Source organism: Branchiostoma belcheri, unplaced genomic scaffold, assembly GCF_001625305.1.
Source record: "Branchiostoma belcheri isolate BF01 breed outbred unplaced genomic scaffold, Haploidv18h27 scaffold83, whole genome shotgun sequence".
In the NCBI taxonomy this organism is placed as follows: Eukaryota; Metazoa; Chordata; class Leptocardii; order Amphioxiformes; family Branchiostomatidae; genus Branchiostoma; species Branchiostoma belcheri.
Window position 1 is genome coordinate 173960 of NW_017804498.1, and position 23479 is coordinate 197438.

Below are 23479 nucleotides of genomic sequence, written 5' to 3' on the forward strand. Positions count from 1 at the left end.
CATGGTACTGCAGCTGAACTTCCGGTTTTGATATCTCATGATCCAGACATGCTAGGGTGACGAAATTTGGATGGCAGGTAGCTCTTGTGCTGGGGAAGAAGTGACATGAGTTTGAGCCCCCTAGTTGCTTGCTCTAGAACTGCAGGGGGGTTTAAAGGACAAATGTTTAAAAGAGGATAACTCAAGAACCGATTGATGGATCATCGTGATTTTTGGTATGTAGGTAGCTTGAGTGATGCTTGACATAATGATATTACAATTATGCAAATATTGATGTAATTTGCATAATTAATGAGGAAATTCTATAAATCAGCTGCATACCATGATAGAAAGTTCAAGCTTGTAACATATGTTATTAAGAACGAGAAAAACACAGGCAAATATCGATTATGCAAATGAAGACTTAATTTATGAGAAATGAGAAATGAGAAAATGTTATAATTGCATAGTGGTAACTGCCTGAAATTTCATACTTGGGATGTTTGAAAGTTAAGTGAAGGTGAACATAATTAAACATAACTTATTCAAATAAGGACCACATTTGCATAATTTATGAGGAAATGCTATAATGGCATTCTTTGTTAAGATAAGACTGTCTTTTGGTGTAGAATATGATCAACAGACTGATATAATTCATGCAATCGAGGATCCTATCTGCATAATCAGGGTGATTAGTATATTTCTTATTTATAAAGGCTAACATCATTTGGCGAAGGTATGAGATCGTGGAACTCTAGTTTCTATTTTTTTCGCCCTGTCACTTCATATTTTTTCCGAAAAAATCCGAGAACCAACAAATTAAAGTGGTGTGGCCTTATGTAGTTTTATAATATTATGTAAATGTATGTTATCCTAGACATTTGTTGTGTCAGCATTCTTACACATTTAGATTTCTGTCTGGATCAATGTATTGATTTGGACCTTCCGATTCATGAACAGGACTGTCTGACCACCTGAATATTGTTCTAGTAGACATTAACAAAATTGAGATTCGGACATTGAACTTCTCAAGTTCAGATATATATTATATATATATATATAATACTGGATAAAATTATGGTTTGTAATTGTCATAAGAGTTAATCCCTCCAAGAAGTATGAGTTTATTGTTTTGCACATGTATTTGGATACAAAGACACAGTGGTTCCAATGTGTTTCATGCTGAGAATCATGAATACATTTTAGGTACATTGTATATTGATATTGCAAGATTCAAATCATGCAAATTACTTGCTTACTTAGAGAGGGAATTCTATTATTTCTTTGTCTTGAATGTTATCTCATATTCCTTAGGTAATGATGAATATTGTGAAATAATGTATGTACATAACATGTTATTATTCATTTGTGATGTGAAATTTGTTGAATTTTTGACCTGTTCCATTCAAATTCATATGTCACTTTTGCAAACAGTCGTGAACATTTTCCAATCATATGCTACTGTATGATATGTACAAATGAAAACAATGTTTCTTTTCAGGACAAGATTCCTGAGACTTTCATGTATTAGCAGACTCGATGAAATCTTCCTGTAGAATGTTAATTATTTTCTAATTTGATGCATGATTGCATGATGATTATATAGAATTGTGATCATACAATGTCATGTATTTTGTTACACACAAAGCAGTTTTTCCTTGAGCATTTCAGAATGTAGCTTCATACAGTCCATTCCAACATACAAACTTGTGAAGCTGAAGCAATTTCTATATACATTTACATTTGTATGTGACAAAAAAGGATTCTAACCTTTTCAACCCACCTTTTATGATTTCTATAGGATTCTATTATTTTTCTTCAAGACATTTTCAAAAGGAGGTAAAAAGTTTGTGAAGTCACTTTAGCTTACAATCCATCATCAATGAAGGTTAGACATCCAACATTACGTAATACAAAATACAATTTCATATATATTACTATGTAAGTCAAGCAACTGAATAAATTCTCTTAGAAGTCGGACGTTTTTAGTTCATAAGGCCACACAAATTTTTTTTAATTTGTTGGTTCTCGGATTTTTTCAGAAAAAATATGAAGCGACAGGGCGAAAGAAAAAAACAGGTCTAGGCATCCTATTATAGCCCCAAATGATACGATAGGAGCCATGAAGTCAACACAAAAGGCTGGGTTAATATTTAAACAATGAATTTTGAACTTTTGATCAAATCACTGCATTGATAGATGGAAAAACTGTAACAACTAGGAAGAAAAGGACTTTCCTCAACTGTTGGGGGCAAAATATGAGCATTTTTGAGTTGGTTCAGAACCAGAATCTTCTTCAGAAAAAAATGAAGAGGCGAATCCAAGAACCAACAAATTAAATTGATGTGGCCTAATCAGTGAGAAAAATACAATCATAGCAGATGCTATCTGAAATGCGTGACTCTTCAGAGAGTTGCTTGATTTATCTTGCTGTATTACGTATTGCTTTAGCGTAGTTTTAAGACTGAGGTAAATTGCGAGCGTTTTTCAAATTGCCTGTGGGAAGGAGATTGGCGAGGAGAAGGTTTCACCATTTCCAACGTAATCACCAGCATAACGAGGCCGCTTTGAATCATTAGATTATCTTCTCGCAAAATGGCTGAGGTGACGTTAAGGTGTTGACCTCCCTCGGCGAAAGAACTCACTTTTTATCCCTTTTAAGACCGCAGTCATATAAAAGACAAGCTAGGGCTGAAAATTCATTCAGGGATTAGGTGCACATAAAAATGTCTATAGGTGCACAGAAGGCATTTACACTGCAGGGTGCACAACATAGAACAAAGTGGATTGTAAGCAAAACTTAATCACTTATTTTTATTGCCTCTCTTCAGAGTTTGATAGCTAACTTCAAATTTTTAACAAATGATACAACAAAAGTTTTGGTATTTTTTTCGACACTTAAATGTGAAGCATATGCTGTGTATGAGCTAATGTGCAATAGTACAAAGCACAGTAGGGGCATCATCAGTAGATAGCTTTAAACAACGTTTTCAGTTAGATGTGAAGAGGTTAGGTGTAATAGGTTGTTCTGTGTAAAATAGCCACGTGCCACGTGTCTTCGAAACTGCTGTGTTATATATGTTAAGGGCGGTTATACAGATCCAACTTTTGCTGTCAGGAACGTCTACCTGTCCATGGTGCTGAACTGATATCTGTTATTGGTACCTGTCCTTGGTGCTGAACTGAATTTTGGTTGCACAGGTGAAAATGCACACAGTATTTTGAGCCCTATACAGTGAAAATGACGGGAAATATCGAGTATAGGAGCATGGATGGATACTTAGAGTGGAATGATAAAGCAAAACGAGAGCTTAAAGTAAAAATGTGTTTCTTCGCTTAGTACCGGTAACTGCACTGGAAAGAAAGCCTGGCATGATATTTAATGAGGGAAAATGTGAATCAAAGGAATGGCCAACCTTCCAAGGTTGAAATCTAAGCCTCCATATTAGTTATGCTGTTTGCTTGGCTTGAAAAGGACCAAGCTCATTTCTTATCTTTACCAGTGACATTCCGATCAATAGCCCATGTCAAACTAGAGGTAAAACCAATCTCCTTTCCATATAAATCACCAGGCTGTCGGCTTGACTTCCTTTCCAGGAACTCTACGCACATTGGACTTGTGTGCTACCCTCAAAATATCCTCTCCAGGTTCAATACAATAGCTGAAAGTTGCTTTTTATTGATGGCACGTGTGGAAAAGTTGGCTTGTATCCTGAGAGGTAGAAATGCGTATTCAACTTCCTTCAACTGAGGGTTAAAAAACATGACAATGCTTGAATTCTCATTTGGTCGGTAAATTTTATGGATGACATCTGTGCATGCATTGATTTTCACTTGATTTAAAAGAAAAGAAAGTTTGTTCCCTTCAATATATAAGATATGTCGTGTGGTATGTGTGATGTGTGTGATTTTGTAGAAGTGACAATGGTGTGATAGTCTGCAGGGTGGTGAGGCTTCCACACTAGTGTCATTTTCTGTACTTCTTGAAAACAGGAATAAAAGTCTTGGTGGCACTGACACTATGTTTTGTCGCTTTAGTTCTTGATATAACGTTTATGGTCTATATTTTGAAAAGTTAGACATGTTTTTACCAGTCTTTTTTTTTCCAGTCTTTTTTTTTTAGACATCATCCATAAAATTTATTTGTCGTGGCCTTACGTGTTAACAACATTAAGCTACAGAGGTCTTTGCTACAGTTGAGGAAATTGTTGTCAGAACTCTTCATAAAGCTTTCACAAGATGGGAATTTGTCTTGATTGTTGTGAAACTTTAGAAAATAGCTTATTGTGGTATTGTGGTAAAGAATATCTTACTTGTATTTCTGAATGAGATCAATGTATTGACACTGTGGCCTACAACAGAATATTTGGTAACAGGGCTCGAAATACTGGGTGCATGTGCACCTTGGTGCACCCAAAATTGGAGCTGTGCAAATATTTTTTGTAGGTTTACGTATGTCAAGATGTTAAATGTATAGTAGTACTAGTATTCAGCATATTCTTAACATCTAAGAGTCAGAAAAATAGTAAAATCATTGTAGTACTTTTCTTTAGAAACGAAACATAATTAGTTTTCACTGACATTCTACTTAATATTTTATCTTATATGGTGCACCCACAGAAAATTTGTGCACCCAAATTTTTAGGCTGGTGCACCTATTCCCAAAAATGAATTTCGACCCCTGGGTAAGTAACTAATTCAAAGAACTGAGTACTGCTACATGAGGGTGATCTAATGCACATGCGCTTGGCCAAATTGGGGACATTAATTTAGGACTCGTGCCTTCTTTCCTTCATTCAATTGTCAGTGTCTGAAAACAGATTAGTCAACAGTATATCTCTTCTCCATATTAGGTGATTTTGGTATGGTATCAGCATTTTGAATAATATACATTTTATAGGAAATTCTACATTATCCTAAATGGTTGATTTACAATGTACAATAAATTACACCATAAAAAGCTTCAGAGTCTACTCCTAACATCATCACCTAGTTTGATTCCTGTAATAAGCACCAGCCATGAAGAAACACGTAGTTGGACCAACTTTGCCTAATGGCCAATTAGTAGCCTTCCCACCTGATGATGTTTTTCTGCTGCCATAATCAATTAATTTAGGGATAACACGATGCCTAAAAATAACTGTATCAGATTTTTTCCCTGATAATATTCTTACAATTGTTTTCAGTCTGTTCTTGGGTTTGAATAGACTGTTCCTGATCGAACGCATCAAATCCCCATTTTATTTTGAACACGTCCGTCAAAATCAGTGCGGGAAATCTAAGAGCAGCAAAATGAGTTGATGTCTGGTCGATAAAGACTCCTTGTTTTACTGGTGAAACTGAATTTGTGACATCAAAGGCAATTTCAAGTTAATCAAAGACATTCTGTTATTAATTATATTTGTTTATAAGGCCACACAAATTTGATTCGTTGGTTCTTGGATTTTTCTTCAGAAAAAATATGAAGCGACAGGGTGAAAAATAAATAAAAACAGGTCTAGGCATCCTATTATACCCCCAAATGCTACGATAGGAGCCATAAAGTCAACACAAAGAGCTGGTTTGATATTTAAACAATTAATTTTGAACTTTTAATCAAACCACTGCATTGATAGATGGAAAAACTGTAAGGTACAGAAAGAAAAGGACTTTTCTCAACTGTTGGGGGCAAAATCTGAGCATTTTTTAGTTCAGAACCAGATTTTTTATTTTTATTTTTTTTTTGGCAAATCAGAAAAAAATGAAGAGGGGAATTGGAGAATCAACAAATGAAATTGGTGTGGCCTAAAGATCTCATTATTGTTTATGTCCGTGTTTGCATGCTTATGTTTCTACTTATATCACAAGCCCTTTATAAGTTGCGCCCTCTCTCGTGAGGACCCAAGCTGTGTTTTTCTCATTTCTATACCAAGTTTTGCTGTTGGGAACGTCTACCTGTCCTTGGTGCTGAACTTACATCTGTCTGTTATTGGTGCCTGTCGATTTCATTTTTTTCCTGGCTTGCATGTAGCTGCAATGCATGCAGCAAATACCGTGGAAAACATACTCTGCATAACACATGCATTGGCTTTTTTTCAGCAACTGGGAAATCTTGTCTGCCTACCATGATGTTATGGGTTGCATCCCGCATCCGCATTGAGCGAAAACATTTTGCTCTCACTAAAACTAACCCTGTCCCATCCTCAAATAAGTTTTACTCTGTGGATCTGTACTTCAACAAAGATAGCGTGACCCTTTTTGGGGGCCACTAAGAGAGTTTTTTTGCTGCAAAAAGCCCTAACATTGGACGGAAAAACCGACATTCTGACGGCGGTGGCCGGCGCGGTCCTTCCCACGCTGATTTTGACGGACGTGTTCAAAATAGAGCATGCCAGGGGTTTGGTGTGTTCGATCAGGAACGGTTTATTGTAGAAGAAGCACAGATACCCAGTGGCATGTACCATTGTGTTAAAATAAAACATTTGACCCTAAAGCATTTGTAAGTATCATTGTTAGCTGTAAAAAGGATTTCAACGTGTTTGAAGTTCACAGTTGAAACAGTAATACAATAGAAATGCAAAACACATATTTGTAGTATCATGATTTTGAATTTACACGACATAGCACAAACTGTGAAAATAAAACCAAAGCATAAAAATGCAGTAAATGCATTTCTAGTATGTCAGCCACCAATTTCTCATGCTACCCAGGAAACCTAACTTAAGGTATCATAATAGCTACAATGTTAATTTTGTCTGAAAATTCAGAAACCGAATATTGAAACTATAACCTATGGGTCAGAAAACCAGGGAGAAATCATATTGAATTGCCATAAAACCGCAGAAGGCAGCCTTCACATGGCTTATTACCGCCTTGCCCTTCTGGAATACTGAATTATACATGTATCTTCATGTCATAACATAACTTAAGACTGTTAGGCTGGATTATGCCCCTTGAAATAATAAGCGCAGCATGGCAATAACACCTATCCATAAGACTGCATAAGTCCACAGCCATGCTATAATATATTCTTGCCTGTGAATCAAATGTTGCAGAATTGAGCGCGTGCGTGTGTGATGTGAATAGAATGCTGGAACCGGAGCGTGAGCCTTGGCACAATTAACACACAACCCCCGGCATATTGAAAATCAATCAGGACCCAACGCATATCTCCAGAGCTGATCTTAAACGGGAATTTCTTAGTGGCTTACTGTTAGAACTATTTGCGGTCTTCTAGTGCCCCTGCACTAATCATCATAAAACAACCCATTCCCAGGGAATTATGCATTCCATTCATAACATTAACGCTTCTCTCGATACAACATGAGGAGTTCCTTGGTGAAATGCTGCTGTGCATGTACGATTTACAGGATTTTTTATTTCACATTAATATATGTGTGTACATGAGGTGACGGCAGGATCTATATTGCCTTTGTCCTATAAATTTGGAGATAGACACTGCGTAACTCTCGGTAGATTATCAGACCGTAGGCCCGCTGTTATGCCGGTTTAATTGTTGCCCATCTCAGAAGCAGATAAGCAATTTGCTGGCATTCCCAGGAGGCCTTAAGTATAACAGGAAGCTCTGCCAGCCATGGAGGAGGCTGTGGACGGTGATATTGCAATGGTTGGACTTGCAGTTTTCTCCTGTTATATGTGTCTAGTGCTGGTAGCACTGTGTATGTGCTGTTACCTCTGTCATAGCAGGTAGGTTGAAGATCTTATAACTGATCCACTGGGGAGAGGAGGGGGGGTGGGTTTGATTGATTTTTCAATGAGCTAGCCTTAGACGTAATGCTGATGTGCGGTGTACTATATACAGGATGTAGATGATGTGAAATAAATGGTGGCAGTGCAGAATGGTGATTTGATGTAATTTGTAGCTGTAGTATCAGAAACACTGGATTGTGTGGTGAAAATTACTAGTGGAGAAAAAGCCTAGGTGGTATATCTGTGTTCAGTTGGCAAATGGCGCATGGAGGGATATTCCATGAATAGTGTATGATGACCTTCATGATACTGCCTCGCCGATAAACCTCAGTGGAATGACGTTGCAGAGTCAACCATTTTCTGACACTGGTGACGTAAGGAACCAAAAATGTGCACCCCATTGTTGGATTTTGGAATGATTGTAATTTAAAACCGCTCGTGACAGCGGCACACTTAAGGTTATGGAGCCATGCACACCACCATGTTTTTCTCTCTACATCAAAAGAAGAAAAAATGAAACGTGTCCCACACTGCTGTTCATCATATTATCATGAAAGGAAAAGAATTGTTTTCAGCTGGAGAATCAAATCTGTCCTATACCCGGTGAGTTACCATGATCTCAGGATCTGGTATATCCTGACAGCAAGCCACGACCAAGCAAATTTGCTGTTACCTTACATGGTATCAAATTTTGCCCTGTGGCAGTAGAGTGGAACACCGATGTCAGGACAACACACATGACGTACATTCTGTGTCAGATGTTGTTGGCAAGCTGTTTTCTACCTTATACCAGGGCTGCTCGAAGCTTTATGTTTCATTAAAAACATAGAGGTGCAAGCAGAATAAAACATGGATGGCAAATGAAGTGACTTCAGTCTATTTATAAAACATTACCCCTGCAATATGGTGGTTTGTGTATAACTGCATTGATGTGCTGCCTTCATTTTCAGTTCTCTTCCACTTGTCAGATTCCATATGAACTGATATGAATTATTTTTATTGTCACTTTACCCCAAGGGAGTGATGTATTGTATTTTGGCATGTCTATCTTGTCTATTTGCAATTCCCAATACCATTACATATATATATATATACACAATGCAGTGTTGGCTGATGAATATTCAGTGCTGCTATTTTTATCTGTAGGTGAATTCTGTCATGTCTGATTTTGGGCATAAAAAGACTACATGAAATTGGTACATTTCTTGGGGCTATTGTTGTGTACTAAATTTTCAATTCATATTTTTGTAACATGCCATGGAGTCAATTTGGAATTAACCTAGGCTTTTAATCATTGAAAAGCCATTACAAAGCACAGGAAGTTGGAAGATGGGTGTTGGATGAAGATTTACAACAACAGCTTTATTCTGCCATCTAATGACCACCTGATGCATGTCGAATGACCCTGCCATAGAGGCAAAAGTGTTTTATAGCAACTTGTTCCAACCATATTTGTTAAGCCTAGGAAAAAATGTTGCATTTCCTGTTCTGTCCTGAAAAAAAATTTAGGTATACCTATAGGTACATGTAAGTATTTATCTTTTTTTTCTTTCTTATTTTTTAGATTCAACTCATACAATGAAGTTTAACAAGTAAAATCTGCACGAGGACACCTTTATTTCCAATCTCAATTTTGTAAAAGCGATTGTACAATGTTTCATCACTCAGGTGTCAGATCATGGAGCAAGAAAAGGTCGATCAGCTCGAAAAATTTATGTCCCTTGCAGGGGTCCACATACACACAAAAAAGACTAGGGTCGACAGTTCTTACTCGGGTCAGTCTGGAAATAGGAAACATAAATGTTTCCTAGGCCTGAGTATAACTGTAAAAACCGAAAAGGGCGAGCAGGTCACAACCGGGAATCGAACCCGAGTTGTCCGCTTGGCGGTCACCAACGCTAACCACTACACTAAAAGGTCGCACGACCATTTAGCATGGTCAGTTAGCACTGTTACATAACTATTTGAATTCAGCATTTTTTTTGTTGCAGTCTTAGGGTATACCTTTGAATTGACTTTGAGTGAAATTTTAACATTAATACCTCTATAGCATACCACCACCTTCTTCTTTATGTCAATTCTAACAATAGATTCATTGTTGCAAGTATAACACTGTGAATTATTGATGAAGTATTAATTGAAAGCATAAGACAATGAATTGAAAGCATGTTAAGAGTATTAAACTATGAATTATTCATATTCAATCAATAGTCACGGCATTTTTTCTGTCAACATTTCATAACTCTCAGTTCATAAACATGGTACCAAACTTCATATTTATACTGTTAACCTTATCAATATCCTTTCTCCATGGATTATAATTCTATACGTCTACTTGCTTGTAAAATTCATATTCATCAGCCTTACACCATTGTGAACATCAAATTTAAAATCATTAACTTAAAGGTCTTAAAAAACTGCCTGGCTAAAACCTAACATGCATTTGGGACTTGTAATGTATAGCTTTACATTTAGATGTCCAAAATTAATGTAGGTCGTTCTTAACATTGACTTAATGATGATTCAGCTTGGGTGTTGTGACAGTTGGTTGCACAGTGTTAGTGTCTGACACGAGTGTGACGTATGCACATGAGAAGACAGGTCTGACAACTAAGTTGGGAACATTTCAAAACTTCTGCGTCTATCTTCTCCATCCAAATTTTCATAAATTTTCCTTTGTAAACGCGTTAGTAACTTAACAGCTGGAGTGATATAATTCTGCTGGATTTTAGAATACTTTTGTGCATTAGAAACCGACATCTAAGATGAAGGAGAGTATATTTGTACCTTGCGGGACTTCTATTGTAGATTGTTTATACCTTCAGGCATTGTCCCTTGTTTACTGTACTGTCAAAACATTCTTTTGAAAGGTGCGGGTTGGCACGTCATATGCTGCTGTCCACTTCTTCCCGTGATGTCACTCGTGCGACTGCAACACAACAATTTGTAATTTGTTGCATGATGTTCCATTGTGTCTTGCACTGTCACTTCAACAATGTAATTCGGGAGTTTGGCCATGTTATTTCTGGACAAGAGCATTCATTTGTGACCTTTCGGACAACTTGAGTACAATGATTGCACTATGACTGAGGATGTTCCCTACGATATTGGATATAGTGTCGTACTGCCACTGGCCCCCAGTATAGCCATTGTCAGTGTCTTTCTCTGTTGGTGCTGCACTTGTTGTTACTGTCACGTCAAGCGAGAGGCAAGGTGGGCAATTATGTGGTCTTGTAGTTATGTAACGTTAAAGGTTCCCACGGCTGTCAAAAATGTGTACCTTACGTTCACAATCGTAGGTGATCGCATGATTTTGATGCTGTAGCATTTTTAGTCAGGCTGTGACAGAACCAACCGCCCACAAGGATTCTTAGAAAGCCTTTTGTGTAACATTAGACATGTACAGCTGAATTTTGTGCACAACTGTCCCAAATGCCTCGGGACAATTCTTGCGGCCGTATGACGATCGCGCTAGGTCCATGTGTGGCCCTTAACGATTGTCAGTTGGATGGCACGTGTAGCTCGTTATGATGACCTACTTTTGCTCAAAATGTACAATATAATAAAAGGTCATCAAAGTCAACACGTGCACCTTCAAGCCACAAAAAGTCTTTTGTAACATGTAGCTGGGCTATCTTCCCTTCAGGCATGTTTCCTGTACCTCTGATGCACAATTAGGTCTCTAATTATAGCAGTAAATGAAGCGTAATTATAATGAATACTGGACGGACTAACTTCAAACATTTTGACATCAACCATATACTGATATAGCTTCTTTAACTGTCCTGTTGTTACCCTCAATACCTACTACCCACATGTAGAACTGTGGCTGCAATGCTGTCTTTTTTCAAGGCACCATTTTTTTTTTAAATCCCATAGAGAATTAGAGAATTTGGATATCATCCTCTCACTGTGTATTGTTGTATGTGCCAACAAACATGTAATTATGTCTTCCTCAAGATAAGCTGTTGTCTATTTGCTAAACACTTGCTAAACACTTTATGTGTTGATTTGTGTTGATGATTGACTGTAAACATGATATTATTCTGTAAGTGGAATGTGATTCTTAGGTCCTATACTCAGAAGCTAGTTGTTAGCATTGGCCAAGTCAAAAGTTCAGACATGTACATGTACATGACATTATGCTATTTTACATTGCTACATACATTTGCTTAAATTAAGGATGTACAACATGTATGTTGGGGGGTTTCACTAGAAAGGGTATTGAAATTCTTATCAGTTAAGTTATGGTTTCTTAACTTTTTCTTTCTCCATACTAACATCATAATCCATTTCTTTCCCTTCATACAGTTGTAATTAATTTTATTACACTGTAACGTTATACAGTGATAATTCTCCTAAAGATGATCATGGTAGACTAAACTGTAAGGTTATACACTGTACATCTGAGGAGACTCTTTTCAAACAACAAAGTCTTTCATTCAGCTGACATTTCGGTGACCGTCTGTCACCTTCCTCAGGGCAATTCAGACTGGTTCACATTACATTGCAGCACAGGTGTCGCTGATGTAGATGCATTCCCTAATGTACAATATTAACATATCTACACATATGTGTGATGACAGTTAAATGTTTCTACAATGCAGTCCCAAATGTACGGGAGTTGGATATTACTAAACAAAAATAGTTACAGGTACAGGTACAGTGTAATGTGAACCAGTCAGAATTGCCCTGAGGAAGGTGACAGACGGTCACTGAATTGTTGGCTGAATAAAACACTTGTTTGTGTAAAAAGAGTCTCTTTACTCAGTGTCTTACCAACCTGATGAAACTATTCACAGATGTGATACATCTGGTTTAATTTACATGTAATCTTGTAAATGTGTTGGATTAACCAATTAGTACTGTTTGTTTTGGTAAATCCAAAACGGGTACACAGTCTCAGGTCTAGGGTTGTTTTTACTGATCCCAAAGGGATGTCCCAGTGGTCCACAACTGGTCCATCGTACTTTTACCCATTACTTGACAGACATCAGATACCACTGTTACACTGTAATTTATTTTGTAAACTTTCTTGAACTTTGCCATTTTGATTGTTTTCAGGTTGAGGTGGTCTTTGGCAGTATCAAAAAATATTGTCAAAATACCTCTTCATAACATTGCCTTTTAAAACCCTGCCAGCTGATGAAAGTATTCAGAATCTTCCTTACAGTGTAACCTGAAATTGTCTTTTGTGTTGCAGATTGAGAAGAGAAGCGAGGCTGGAAAGGGGATACAAAAAGGTATGTGGCACAGTTCTTGTTACTTACATATAAGCTGCAATACCAGGCTGTGGTTTCTCAAAAGTTAGAAGTTCAATGTGACAACAGTTAATAGTGACAGTGGTTCATTGTGAAATAATCATTGTAAGCAATACAAGCAACTTTTGCTTTTTGCCCAATACTCAATAAATATATGTGAATAAATTTTTTAAAAATAATTGATATAGACTGCTAGAATACAGTATGATACGACATATATATTATGTTAATGAAAATTAGTCATCCAGGTCTACATAATACAAAATATGGATAATTTCTCTGAAGAGCTCGAGTCAGGCATTTCAGTTATTATTAGCATCCACTGTTTGATGGTTTACTTTGCACTACATTGATATGCTGTACCTAGTTCTTTACCTACCATATAAGCATATTGATACGAGGGCTATGTTTTATTAAGTGGCTCTTTAAATTGTGTAACATGATTTCACACAGTAATGTTATATGACTTGTATTCCATTCCTATGACGTCAACATGTGTACTTAACAGGCAGGTGGCATGATGGAAATCTTTTTATCGGAATCACAAGGAACCAAAACTACAGTTATCTATATCTACCATCATGAACTAATAGATGATTCAATTGAAGACTGTAACCATGTGATCCTTTGCTTGAAATTTGCGTGCGTATGAGTTCTAAGGGGAAACCAACTTGAAAAATTACTGTTAGGCCACACCAATTTAATTTGTTGGTTCTCGGATTCGCCTCTTCGTTTTTTTCTGATTTGCAAAAAAAAAACTTGATTCTGGTCCTGAATCAACTGAAAAATGCTCATGTTTTGCCCCCCAACAGTTGAGGGAAGTCCTTTTCTTCCTAGTTGTTACAGTTTTCCCATCTATCATTGCAGTGGTTTGATTAAAAGTTCAAAATTCAATGTTTAAATTTTAACCCAGCCTTTTGTGTTGACTTCATGGCTCATTTTGTAGCATTTAAGCCTATAACAGGATGCCTAGACCTGTTTTTATTTTTATTTTTTTTCGCCCTGTCGCTTCATATTTTTTCTGAAAAAATCCGAGAACCAACCAATTAAATTGGTGTGGCCTTAGTAGCTGAAACGTAAAAGCACCACAGAAACCACACCGCGGCCACATTGCTGTGAAATGCACTCCACTGAGGGAATAATAAATTAATAACTCGTGTTCTATTCAAGTCGTACGCACGTCATAACTTCGTAGGGGTATCTGGCAATGACATCAGCAAATTGCTTGATTGAAGTCCCATTTTGAGTCCGGAGAATTTATCATGCAAGGCAAGAGACAACAGCCTACTATGAAAATGATACTTGCCAGTAAAAGGAGCAAACACTTTCAAATCTACTCCCCTGTAGGACCTTAGGCCTTTTTACGGAAATTTCTTGTTTTTTCAGGCGTTTTGCTGGGCATTCGATTTTGTCAGCTTCTCTTTGGGTGTCCTGGCATAATTAATCTCTAAAAAATTGGAAGCCAGACGTAATTCCTAAAAAAAGTCTGACCTCTGTTTTATTAGGCAAGTGGCAAAAATAGAAACACACAGCACATACAGAGCAGCACCAAAATAATTGGGATATTCACAGCAAGAGCTTAACTATTAGAGATAAGTTGTTAGACCCAGGAGACAGGGAACACAACTGTGCTAAAGAATTATTTCAACTGTGAAATATAACCAGCGCAAAATCTAATGTATTTCCAGTAATACCCCCCGGTATGGGATGCTTTTGAGACAATTGATTGGGTGCTTTGCCAGACAAAAGCATGATCGCATTCCTCTAGAGTGTTGTATTGGACCAATATGACTGTTAAAGGTAGTGAATCCCATTGAGAATATGATGGTTGTGCAGTTTTCTCCATGTCTTCTATATTGGAAATGAATTTTTTGTTGCGATGGGATAGGTTTTATGTAGTACATACAAATTGAGGATGCAATGTGCACATTGATGAAGCTTAGGCATTCAGGTAGAACATAATGCAAAATAAATCAAGCAACTGGATAGATCTCTGAAGTCTGAAGTGTCAAATGTTTCAGATAGAGTCCTCTATTTTTCATCAGTTTTCTTTAATGACTGAGAATGAGTTTGATGAAGACAAGTGTAACATGACTGGTTTTGAAAAGTAAACATATTACATTTTTGAATTTTAAAGGCTCACAATTCTTATAGAAATGACATATCAACACAAAATTAACATTTTTGGAATCCTTAGTTCCTTCGTTCGTACAAGTACAAAAGGACACGGCCCATATGGGGTCAGAGTTCAAGGTCAGATAGCTACCAATCTGCAATGGCTATCATATCAAAATTCATTCCACAGATACCCTACTTTTAAAAAACTGTAAGGCCACACCAATTTAATTTCTTGGTTAACGGATTTTTCTACAAAAATAATGGAGCGGGCGGGCGAAAAAAAATAAAAATAAAAACAGGCCTAGGTATCGTATTATGGCCCAAAATGGTACGATAGAAGCCATGAAGTCAACACACCAGGCTGGTTCAAAATTTAAACAATGAATTTTGAACTTTTAATGATACCATTGCATTGAAAGATGGAATAACTGTAACAACTAGGATGAAAAGGACTGTTTTCAACTGTTCAGGACAAAATATGAGCATTTTGCAGTTGATTCTGGATTTTTATTTTTATTTGCAAAGGCCACGCCGACTTAATTTTATGGATGACATCCTCTAAAGACCCCCAAACTAGTGCGCGCGGGCGAATAAAATAAAAATCCGGCCAAAAATAAAAATGCTACTAAACCACAGGAATTCAAAACTCGTATTGTGAATTTGCGGTAGTACTTAGCGACGTATACGACAAGCCGACACATGCTGTCTTTTTGCGGAGTTGATGAAACGGCGCTGTACGTATGTACTGAGTTCTTGAGTCGTGGAACTTCAGTAGCCTGGGTGCCGGGCTCCGTATTGTCGCTAACTACCATGGACTACCCAGGCCTAGAGCCAGGTCAGAGCCTCGGAGGACGTGCTGTGATCTTTTTTTTTTTTTTTCTTTTCTAGATTATTCATATTTCTGTAGCAGTAGTTTTCTATTGCTCCATTTCAGATCACATACAAGAAAAAGAAATGTTCTTCAAATGAGGTAAGTGGAATATCATTTCTTCCTTGGGTACATCATGGAGGTTTTCTACCTCCATGGGTACATGGTACAAATGTACATCATGTACATGGTGTACTGTTTAATGATTTGAAGAGCTGTCATTCTGTCATTCAGTCTCATATCCTGGTAATACTTTCATAATTCCAAGCAACACGCAGTGTGATTGGGATATGTCACTGAGAGATTTTCCCCTCAGTATCAGTGGCTCTTTAAGCCTTGCATGTTCCATGCATGTTCTATGCAGTCACCAATGAAATTACCTTCTGTTCACTCACAGTTTTATCTACCGATTGCTTGTTGCGCTAAATTTCGTAGAAAGCGGCGTCCTTGAAATTGGGCCATCTAGATCTATTATGAGATATCACCCAGTGACAGTAGTACTATCACACATCACTGATAATCTATGCAGGTGCACTAATAACTAGTCATGCCTCTATGCCTTATCCTCTATATTCTGCTACCGATTATAGTTGGACTTCCTTTCTGACAAGGTAGGGAAACTACTGCCATCTATTTTCTCACTGTCCTTGTACTTGCACTTCTGTCATCACAAATACTGATGTTGTCTGTGAAATCTTATTTTAGATGTTACTTGCAGTAACCATTCTAATTTGTTAATCTATGGATTTATAATTGTAGAAAGTCGAATTAGTACTTTGTACCCTTTGTGTTATCATGATTTTATAAGTTATAACTTAATTGTTACAACTCTTTGTTTGATCTAGCTTTGCATTCATGCCAAAGTCAGGGCTCAAAATACTTTTTTCTGCATACCTGCACTGGTGCAGGTGATATAAAAAATTACCTGCACCAGATAAATTTTACCTGCACCAGATAAATTTTACCTGCACCAGATAAATTTTACCTGCACCAGATAAATTTTACCTGCACCACTTAATTTAAGAAAAATAGATCACACTAAAAACTGTCCAGGAACGGCTGCCTTCATTTCCTTTAAACCTCTTCATAAGTGGTAGCAGTCAATGCGACAAATAAAAATCCACATAGCACATTTATTTATGAACCCTGGTTACTGTACAAAATGTACATAGACTGGTTCAGGTTAGGCGCAGGTAGACATTAGAAATACCTGCACATTCCCAAATTTGGCTGTCATAAATTGCCCTTTTCTCTGGTGCCCAACCACATATATTGATACAAATTTGATGCCAAACAGCTACCTATAATAAAGCAAGCTGAGGGTTAATGTCTTCACCTGAATACCTTCTGTGTCCTCTGCAGACCTGTGCTGTGTGTTTAGAAGATTTCAAGCTGATGGAGGAGATTGGGCTCTGTCCATGTGGACATGCCTTCCATAGAAAGTGAGTATCTTTTCTCCTTCTTTCACGAGAGGCTGCAACCTCCAGGGGTGCCAGAGTATACAGTGCAATTTTACTAGTACATGTATACAGGGCAATTTTACGGAATACAATACAATCGTATTAGACAAGTATACAGTGCAATTTTACTTGCAATAGTATTAGTATACAGTGCAATTTACTGTATACATTGTATACACTGTTTACTTGTGAAATTGCACTGTATACTAAATATTGCACTGTGTACTAATACGATTTCACTGTATTCTGTAAAATTGCACTGTATACTCTTAGCACCCCTGACCTCTGAACTGCTGAGGAACCGAAGATATGACAGATTAGCTTGTTGAATGCCATAGAAATTTTTTAAAAAGTTTTGTGTGATTTGTTTTCCTTCAAATCAGCTTTCTAATCATAAAATCATGTGTCTTACAACAATTCCTATCATCAGTGCTCACTGTCTAGTAAAAAGGGGCCCTTACACAAAGCTGGTAATAACGTTGCGAAAATTATTCCCACTGCAATCTATTTCTGTCTGAGTAAAATGATGTTGTTGAGCTCCTGGAGGTGTTATTGGTAGATTACTCCATCTGATGAATCAGTGCTCATTTCATTCCTTGTTGCACTAGATTACAGTTAATTAATTTACAGTTGCGGTGGTTTTATATCGTGATAGAAGAGAAAAGGAGATTCTGTAGTACAGTAATACATTGGAAAGTAACACATATTTGCTGTGTTGTGGAGTGGAGGCCAAGACATCACTGTAAAATCTGCAAAAATAAAACCACAGAAACGTTTCAAGGTTTACAGTACCTTAACTATAATTGCTCACAGAAGAAAGGTTGAAGTACATTTACTCTACTTGTGGTCTTAGTGCCTATTGATGAAGTATCATAATTTTTCATCTGTTACCAGGGATGGTATGATGACAAGAAGACACATGACAGTTTTTTTGATAAATTAATTTGTTTTAATATTCAACACATTTTACAGATGTATTTCCAAGTGGCTGGAAATCAGGAACACCTGTCCTATGTGTAACTCCCAAGTCAAACAGCAGGCCAGCGAGAGGTCCACCCTGGTCAGGACAGTGGACCTCCCTGTCACAAGAGTATGATGGACCCTTCCAATGACACGCCATGGGGTAGTTGGAAAGGTCCATTAGTGAGACAGGTAGGAGAGCTGGTTTAGACAGTAAACATTACGTAGACTCAAAGTCATTTCCTTGTTATATAGTCTTTTATATGTGGAGGATTATTGAAATCAGATAACCAGCTAGCACTAGCCTATTTTATCCAACAACCAATACTTTTATGTATCGCACAACTCTTACCCATCCCTTGTATGTCAAATAGGATTACCTGGTAAGGTACGTAAAAGATCAAATATGAGTATATGTCAAATTGTGCTAAGGAATGCTAAGGTTTTATGTCAGTTGTTATGTGTCAAGCTGGAAGCTTAAAAAGTTGGAAAGCAATTTGTAATAGAGAGACTGTGTACTTTTATCGGTATTTGCAATCATGGTATCCTGGTCTTTCTTTCAAATATCAGTGTAGCCAAAAGTTGAACCAAAATGGCAGCTTGGACTTAAGTAAAACTTGAAGTTCTCATGTCTAGGAAGCTAATAAGCACTTCCCTTTTAGTCATCCTGAACAAAATACTGGAAGTGTTAGAAATTTACAAAAGTTATCCTGAACAGCTCCCAATATCAACTTATATCCTCATGTCGGCTGGCTATAGAATTGACATGGAGAGAAAGAAAGTAAAAAGAGAAATCTTAAAACTCGAGTGAAAAGAGCAAAATTAAAACAAACAGAATACACTTACTGTTAATTGTTCCTCTCTTAAAGTTTGGCAGATGTGTTGAGGCAAAAATGGCCGGAAACAAGTCGGGGAAAGTGACTTGGTAACAGATGTGTTTCTGTCAGGTTTTAGTTCTTGCCACCTGCCAAAATCAGATCAAGAAATGACTGTATAAAGATCTTTGATATCAGACTAATATCTGGCCAAAATCTGCACAGGTGTGTGTACGGCGCGGTCAAATTTGTCATAGGCTATTGTGCAATTTTGATGATGTAGAATTTTTTAAGCGGGCTGTGACAGAACAACCTACAAGGATTTAAGACAGCCTTTTCAGCCATAATTTTGCAGGACATACATGTAAGTACGACTAACACAAAAATGCCCTCAGTTTGCAATGGTAAGACAATTGTATGGCATATGTGACCGGGCCGTTAGTAGGATTGTTCATCTCCCACCTGATATCTATACAACTCCAAAATAACAAAATCGTATATCATCATACCAGATTAGAATATTGTGCCATTGTGCTGGAAGAAAATGACATTCACTCTGTGGAAAAACAAAGAAATGAGCAAATTTTGTCCATTTTGTACCGTGAGTGCCATAGTAATAGTGCTATGTATTCATAGTAAAGTGTGTAACTGTAATAAAGGTACTGTTCATTGTAAAATGACCTCTACTGGTATATATATATATATATATATAATATACTAGTACAGTAACTATAGAATGATGTGAACAAGCTCTCTACTGTCCTACAATTTAAACTATATTTCAATGCAAGGATGAAGATATTTTAGTATGAAGTATTCTAGAATTGGATAAGGTGTTCTGACTTGTTGTGATATGTACATTGGAAGATGTTAGTGTATATTTGCTGTATGTATGGTAGCTTGTGTAAGAGATGGACCAGAAAAGGTTGTGAATTTTTTTCCGTGTGATTGTGGCAAAAAAGGCTTGAAACAAAGAAATATAATAAATGAGCTAGGTTAAAGCAAATCAGAAGATTTTTCGTAAAATATTGGGACAAAACTGCACATACACACAGATAGCTTCCAACCATTCTGGTCCATCCCTGTAAGTTTTTAAATTGCTTGACTATTATAATGTACCTGTAAAAGATCTATTTCTTCTTTTGTACAAATTGAACTCTAAAGGCAACCCTAAGGACTGCTTTTCATGGGCAGGCTCCATTGTATAGCTATGGTATATTGAAAATGTTGTAATTATTGCGTTTCTGATGTTAGTATTAGATCGGCTAAACTTACAGTTAGGAATCCTACTTGTAACCACCTGTTACCAGCAGAAACACACATACAGTTAAGATTTTTGGGTGGGTGGGTCTTACAGTACATACTGGGACAGCAAAATTACAAATGTAGCAAATGAATTTGTACACTCTTGCTATCCAAGGTTTAGTGTATGTTCACCTTAATTGCCAATCAGAAATGCCACCTATCAGATATAGGTAGTACTGCGACACAGTTGAGTCTATGTACTAGTAGTATTTGATAAGGCATAGAACATCACAGTGCTGCTTGTACGCAAAGTCCAATGTGCTTGGGAGATGGATCACTGTGATGACAAAGGCATGTAGACATGATAGATATCACGTTGTATTTTATATAACTTGATATTAGCTATATTGGTACCTCAGCAAAGACAGATAATTTACATGTAGTTATAACTTACCAGAATGTAACAACCACAGTTATGTAAAAATGTATTAACCAAGCAGTATAAATACAAGGTGATAAGTGCTGCAGATACATAAACCAATTGTGAAGCATATGGATAATATAACTACTTCATTCCAGCTTTTTTTTCAATGAACAGATCATTCCAATTCCTACATGCGTGAACTGATGTTTTAAAAAATATCATGATCATCCATCTAAGTTTGCCTTTTTGTCATTTTCAAGCTAGTGGGACATAATCTACGGGCAAGTAGGTATACAAGGTAATGCAACCTCTCTTTGCAGTTACAAGTCCATAGTAGTTTAAACTAATCTATGAAAGAATGTACATATACAAGCAAACTAAAACAGGTCCAGTGTATGTTGGAGTAATCAAATGTAAATGTTGTGGTGCATTGAATTGTCAAATATAGAAGAAAACTGGCTGAAATGCGACAGTGGAGTGTCATTGTCATTTTTTTTCTGGTAATTCATTTTCAAGATTTTATCAATATTGAGACATAAATTTGACTTGAACTTGTATCATGATTACCTCACACTAATAACTTATATATAAAAGTACAAGACATGTACTGTCCTGGGTTTCTTTCTAATCTCATGTGCATGTATGGCTTGCAGTTACTTCCTAATAAGTACTTTTCCAAATAAAGTCAACATAACACAAGGCTAGTTCTCACTTTGGAAACTTTAATTGCATCAATATGCATATTGGAAGGTCAATATTTTTCTAACTGCTAATAAATATTGCATTGATAATATCTATAACTGCAGCTCATACTACATTACACATCAAGTACATTTGTAAAGATTTGTTCATTGCCAGCACAATATCAATATTGTTATCATGTTATGTACATGATCACATACATGTCACAGTGGTTATTGCACCAAGGTGTCCTCTGAAACACTACTTATATATGCAACAAGTATCTTATAATACAATGAAATTCAACACTTATCAGCTTACCATCATTGCAGTACAAAATTTAAGCAAGATAGCCAATACAGCTCTATAAATTTCTGACATTGTCACAGCTACATGTCCACAGACTTCATCAATTTTTCTTTTTGCACACCTTCCTGAAAATAGATTTTGGAGAAAATTTTGAGCCTTCTACAGATCTATTTAACTCTTTTGATACTGGTAAATCAAAATTACAAACCAAATATACAAAAATAAGATATGATCAGAATTTATTGCAGTTTCTTTTTACTGACTTCTAGATCATTTAGATCTTCAAAATCAATGCTGCTTTTTGTGTTCACAAAACTGTTCAAAAGTCACCATAGTTGAGACTGGCATGGTACATAAGCAACTGGGAATTAGAGTATTCCAGCCAGTCAGACGAACGTCGCTGCACACTTTCCACGCCACTCAGTACCGTGGCTGTGAAAGACAGCAGAGTGCCCAGACACACCAAGGCAAACCAGATGTGATACATCTTGTCAAGGATCTTATCTGTCAGTCTCTGTTTGCTAACTTCATCGGCAAAGCTGAAAACTAACATCAGAACGACGAAAGCAGCCAGGAGGAGGAACGTCATCAGGTTGCCCACAAAGGCGGAAAACTGGAAGAGATAGCGAAGGCAGGGGCGGCGGGATACACCTTGGTAGCAGTCGCAGGACCGCCGAGCCAGGTTGGACAGCACCGAACACAGGATGACGGTCCCGCTGATCACAACGGCGGCAAACAGGAAGGAGAAGGGGCAGCGGCCATCTTGATCGAGCTCCATGTCCCAGTTCCAGCATACTGACACCTCTTTTGTAGCGTTTTCCTGCAACACAGGTACCATTCATTATCACTGTGTATGGTTTGCTTTGGATGCATTTGTGTGTTTGCTTGAGTTTGAGTGCACAATTGAGTGACAGCATGTGGGTGGGGAATTCCCTAACCACAGACCACAATAGGTCAGGCACAGGGTGAGGTTCCACAAGTTGGTGAGGTGTCAGTGATAAAATACATAGAGCTATTATAAAACAGAAAACTCCATCACAATAATGAGTAAAAAAAATGAAATCACAAAACTAATAAAAACTAAATATTTCATGAAGGTATGAAATCTTGTTTTGGTTCATTCAAATGAAATTGAAAATTAACTCTAATGGGCACTGTTTCTCATTAAGAATCACAAGCCAAATTGAGATCGAACCCAAGTTCTTCTATATCGTACTGCCGTACAGACACAACTTAAAATAATAAGGAGTGGTCTCATTACTTACCTATTGACCATTCAAGGTAAGATTACAAGGTGAGATATCCTACTATAGCTATATAGATTATGGTATACGAAAGTAGCACCATAATTTAAACTTAAATGTATGTTGCAGCAGTTAAGAGATGTTTTATCTAGCGGAAGATTCTACTGTACTCTCCAACTTTATAGCTCCGACTACAGTCTGTTGGAGACTTACTGGTACACCTGAGGGAGAGATGGTGGCTATTGGCACATAGAGGGAGTCATCTGACACGTCCAGGAACACAGGCAGGATACTGCCGAAGGTCAGGAAGGTGCAGAGGAAGGACACTACCCTCAGGGTGGTGGGGTGGCACCCTTTCAGGGCCATGCTTGGGCTCTGTTGGGGGAACATGCAAACACAAAGAAATCATGAGGGTCTACATGGGGG

General features: G+C 37.3%; 2 protein-coding genes across 3 annotated transcripts in view; one reads left to right on the top strand and one right to left on the bottom strand.

Moving 5' to 3' along the window:
* Window positions 1-21788, top strand: part of LOC109486798 (RING finger protein 24-like) — a 26629-nt gene extending 4841 nt beyond the window's left edge. The window contains exons 1-5 of one of the 2 annotated variants that reach the window (XM_019790690.1): window positions 10547-10881; window positions 12872-12911; window positions 15982-16017; window positions 17278-17357; window positions 18348-21788. In XM_019790690.1, coding sequence (XP_019646249.1) covers window positions 10751-10881; window positions 12872-12911; window positions 15982-16017; window positions 17278-17357; window positions 18348-18471 — 411 coding nt within the window. In that variant the 5' untranslated portion in view covers window positions 10547-10750 and the 3' untranslated portion in view covers window positions 18472-21788. Of the gene's footprint in view, window positions 1-10546; window positions 10882-12871; window positions 12912-15981; window positions 16018-17277; window positions 17358-18347 lie in introns of those variants that run through there. The other variant, XM_019790691.1, reaches the window with a different exon arrangement.
* LOC109486796 overlaps window positions 21522-23479 on the bottom strand; it is a 2552-nt gene continuing 594 nt past the window's right edge. Inside the window, exons 2-3 of the mRNA XM_019790688.1 lie at window positions 23267-23428; window positions 21522-22629 (exon numbers count right to left, since the gene is read on the bottom strand). Coding sequence (XP_019646247.1) covers window positions 22129-22629; window positions 23267-23419 — 654 coding nt within the window. The 5' untranslated portion in view covers window positions 23420-23428 and the 3' untranslated portion in view covers window positions 21522-22128. The remainder of the gene's footprint in view (window positions 22630-23266; window positions 23429-23479) is intronic.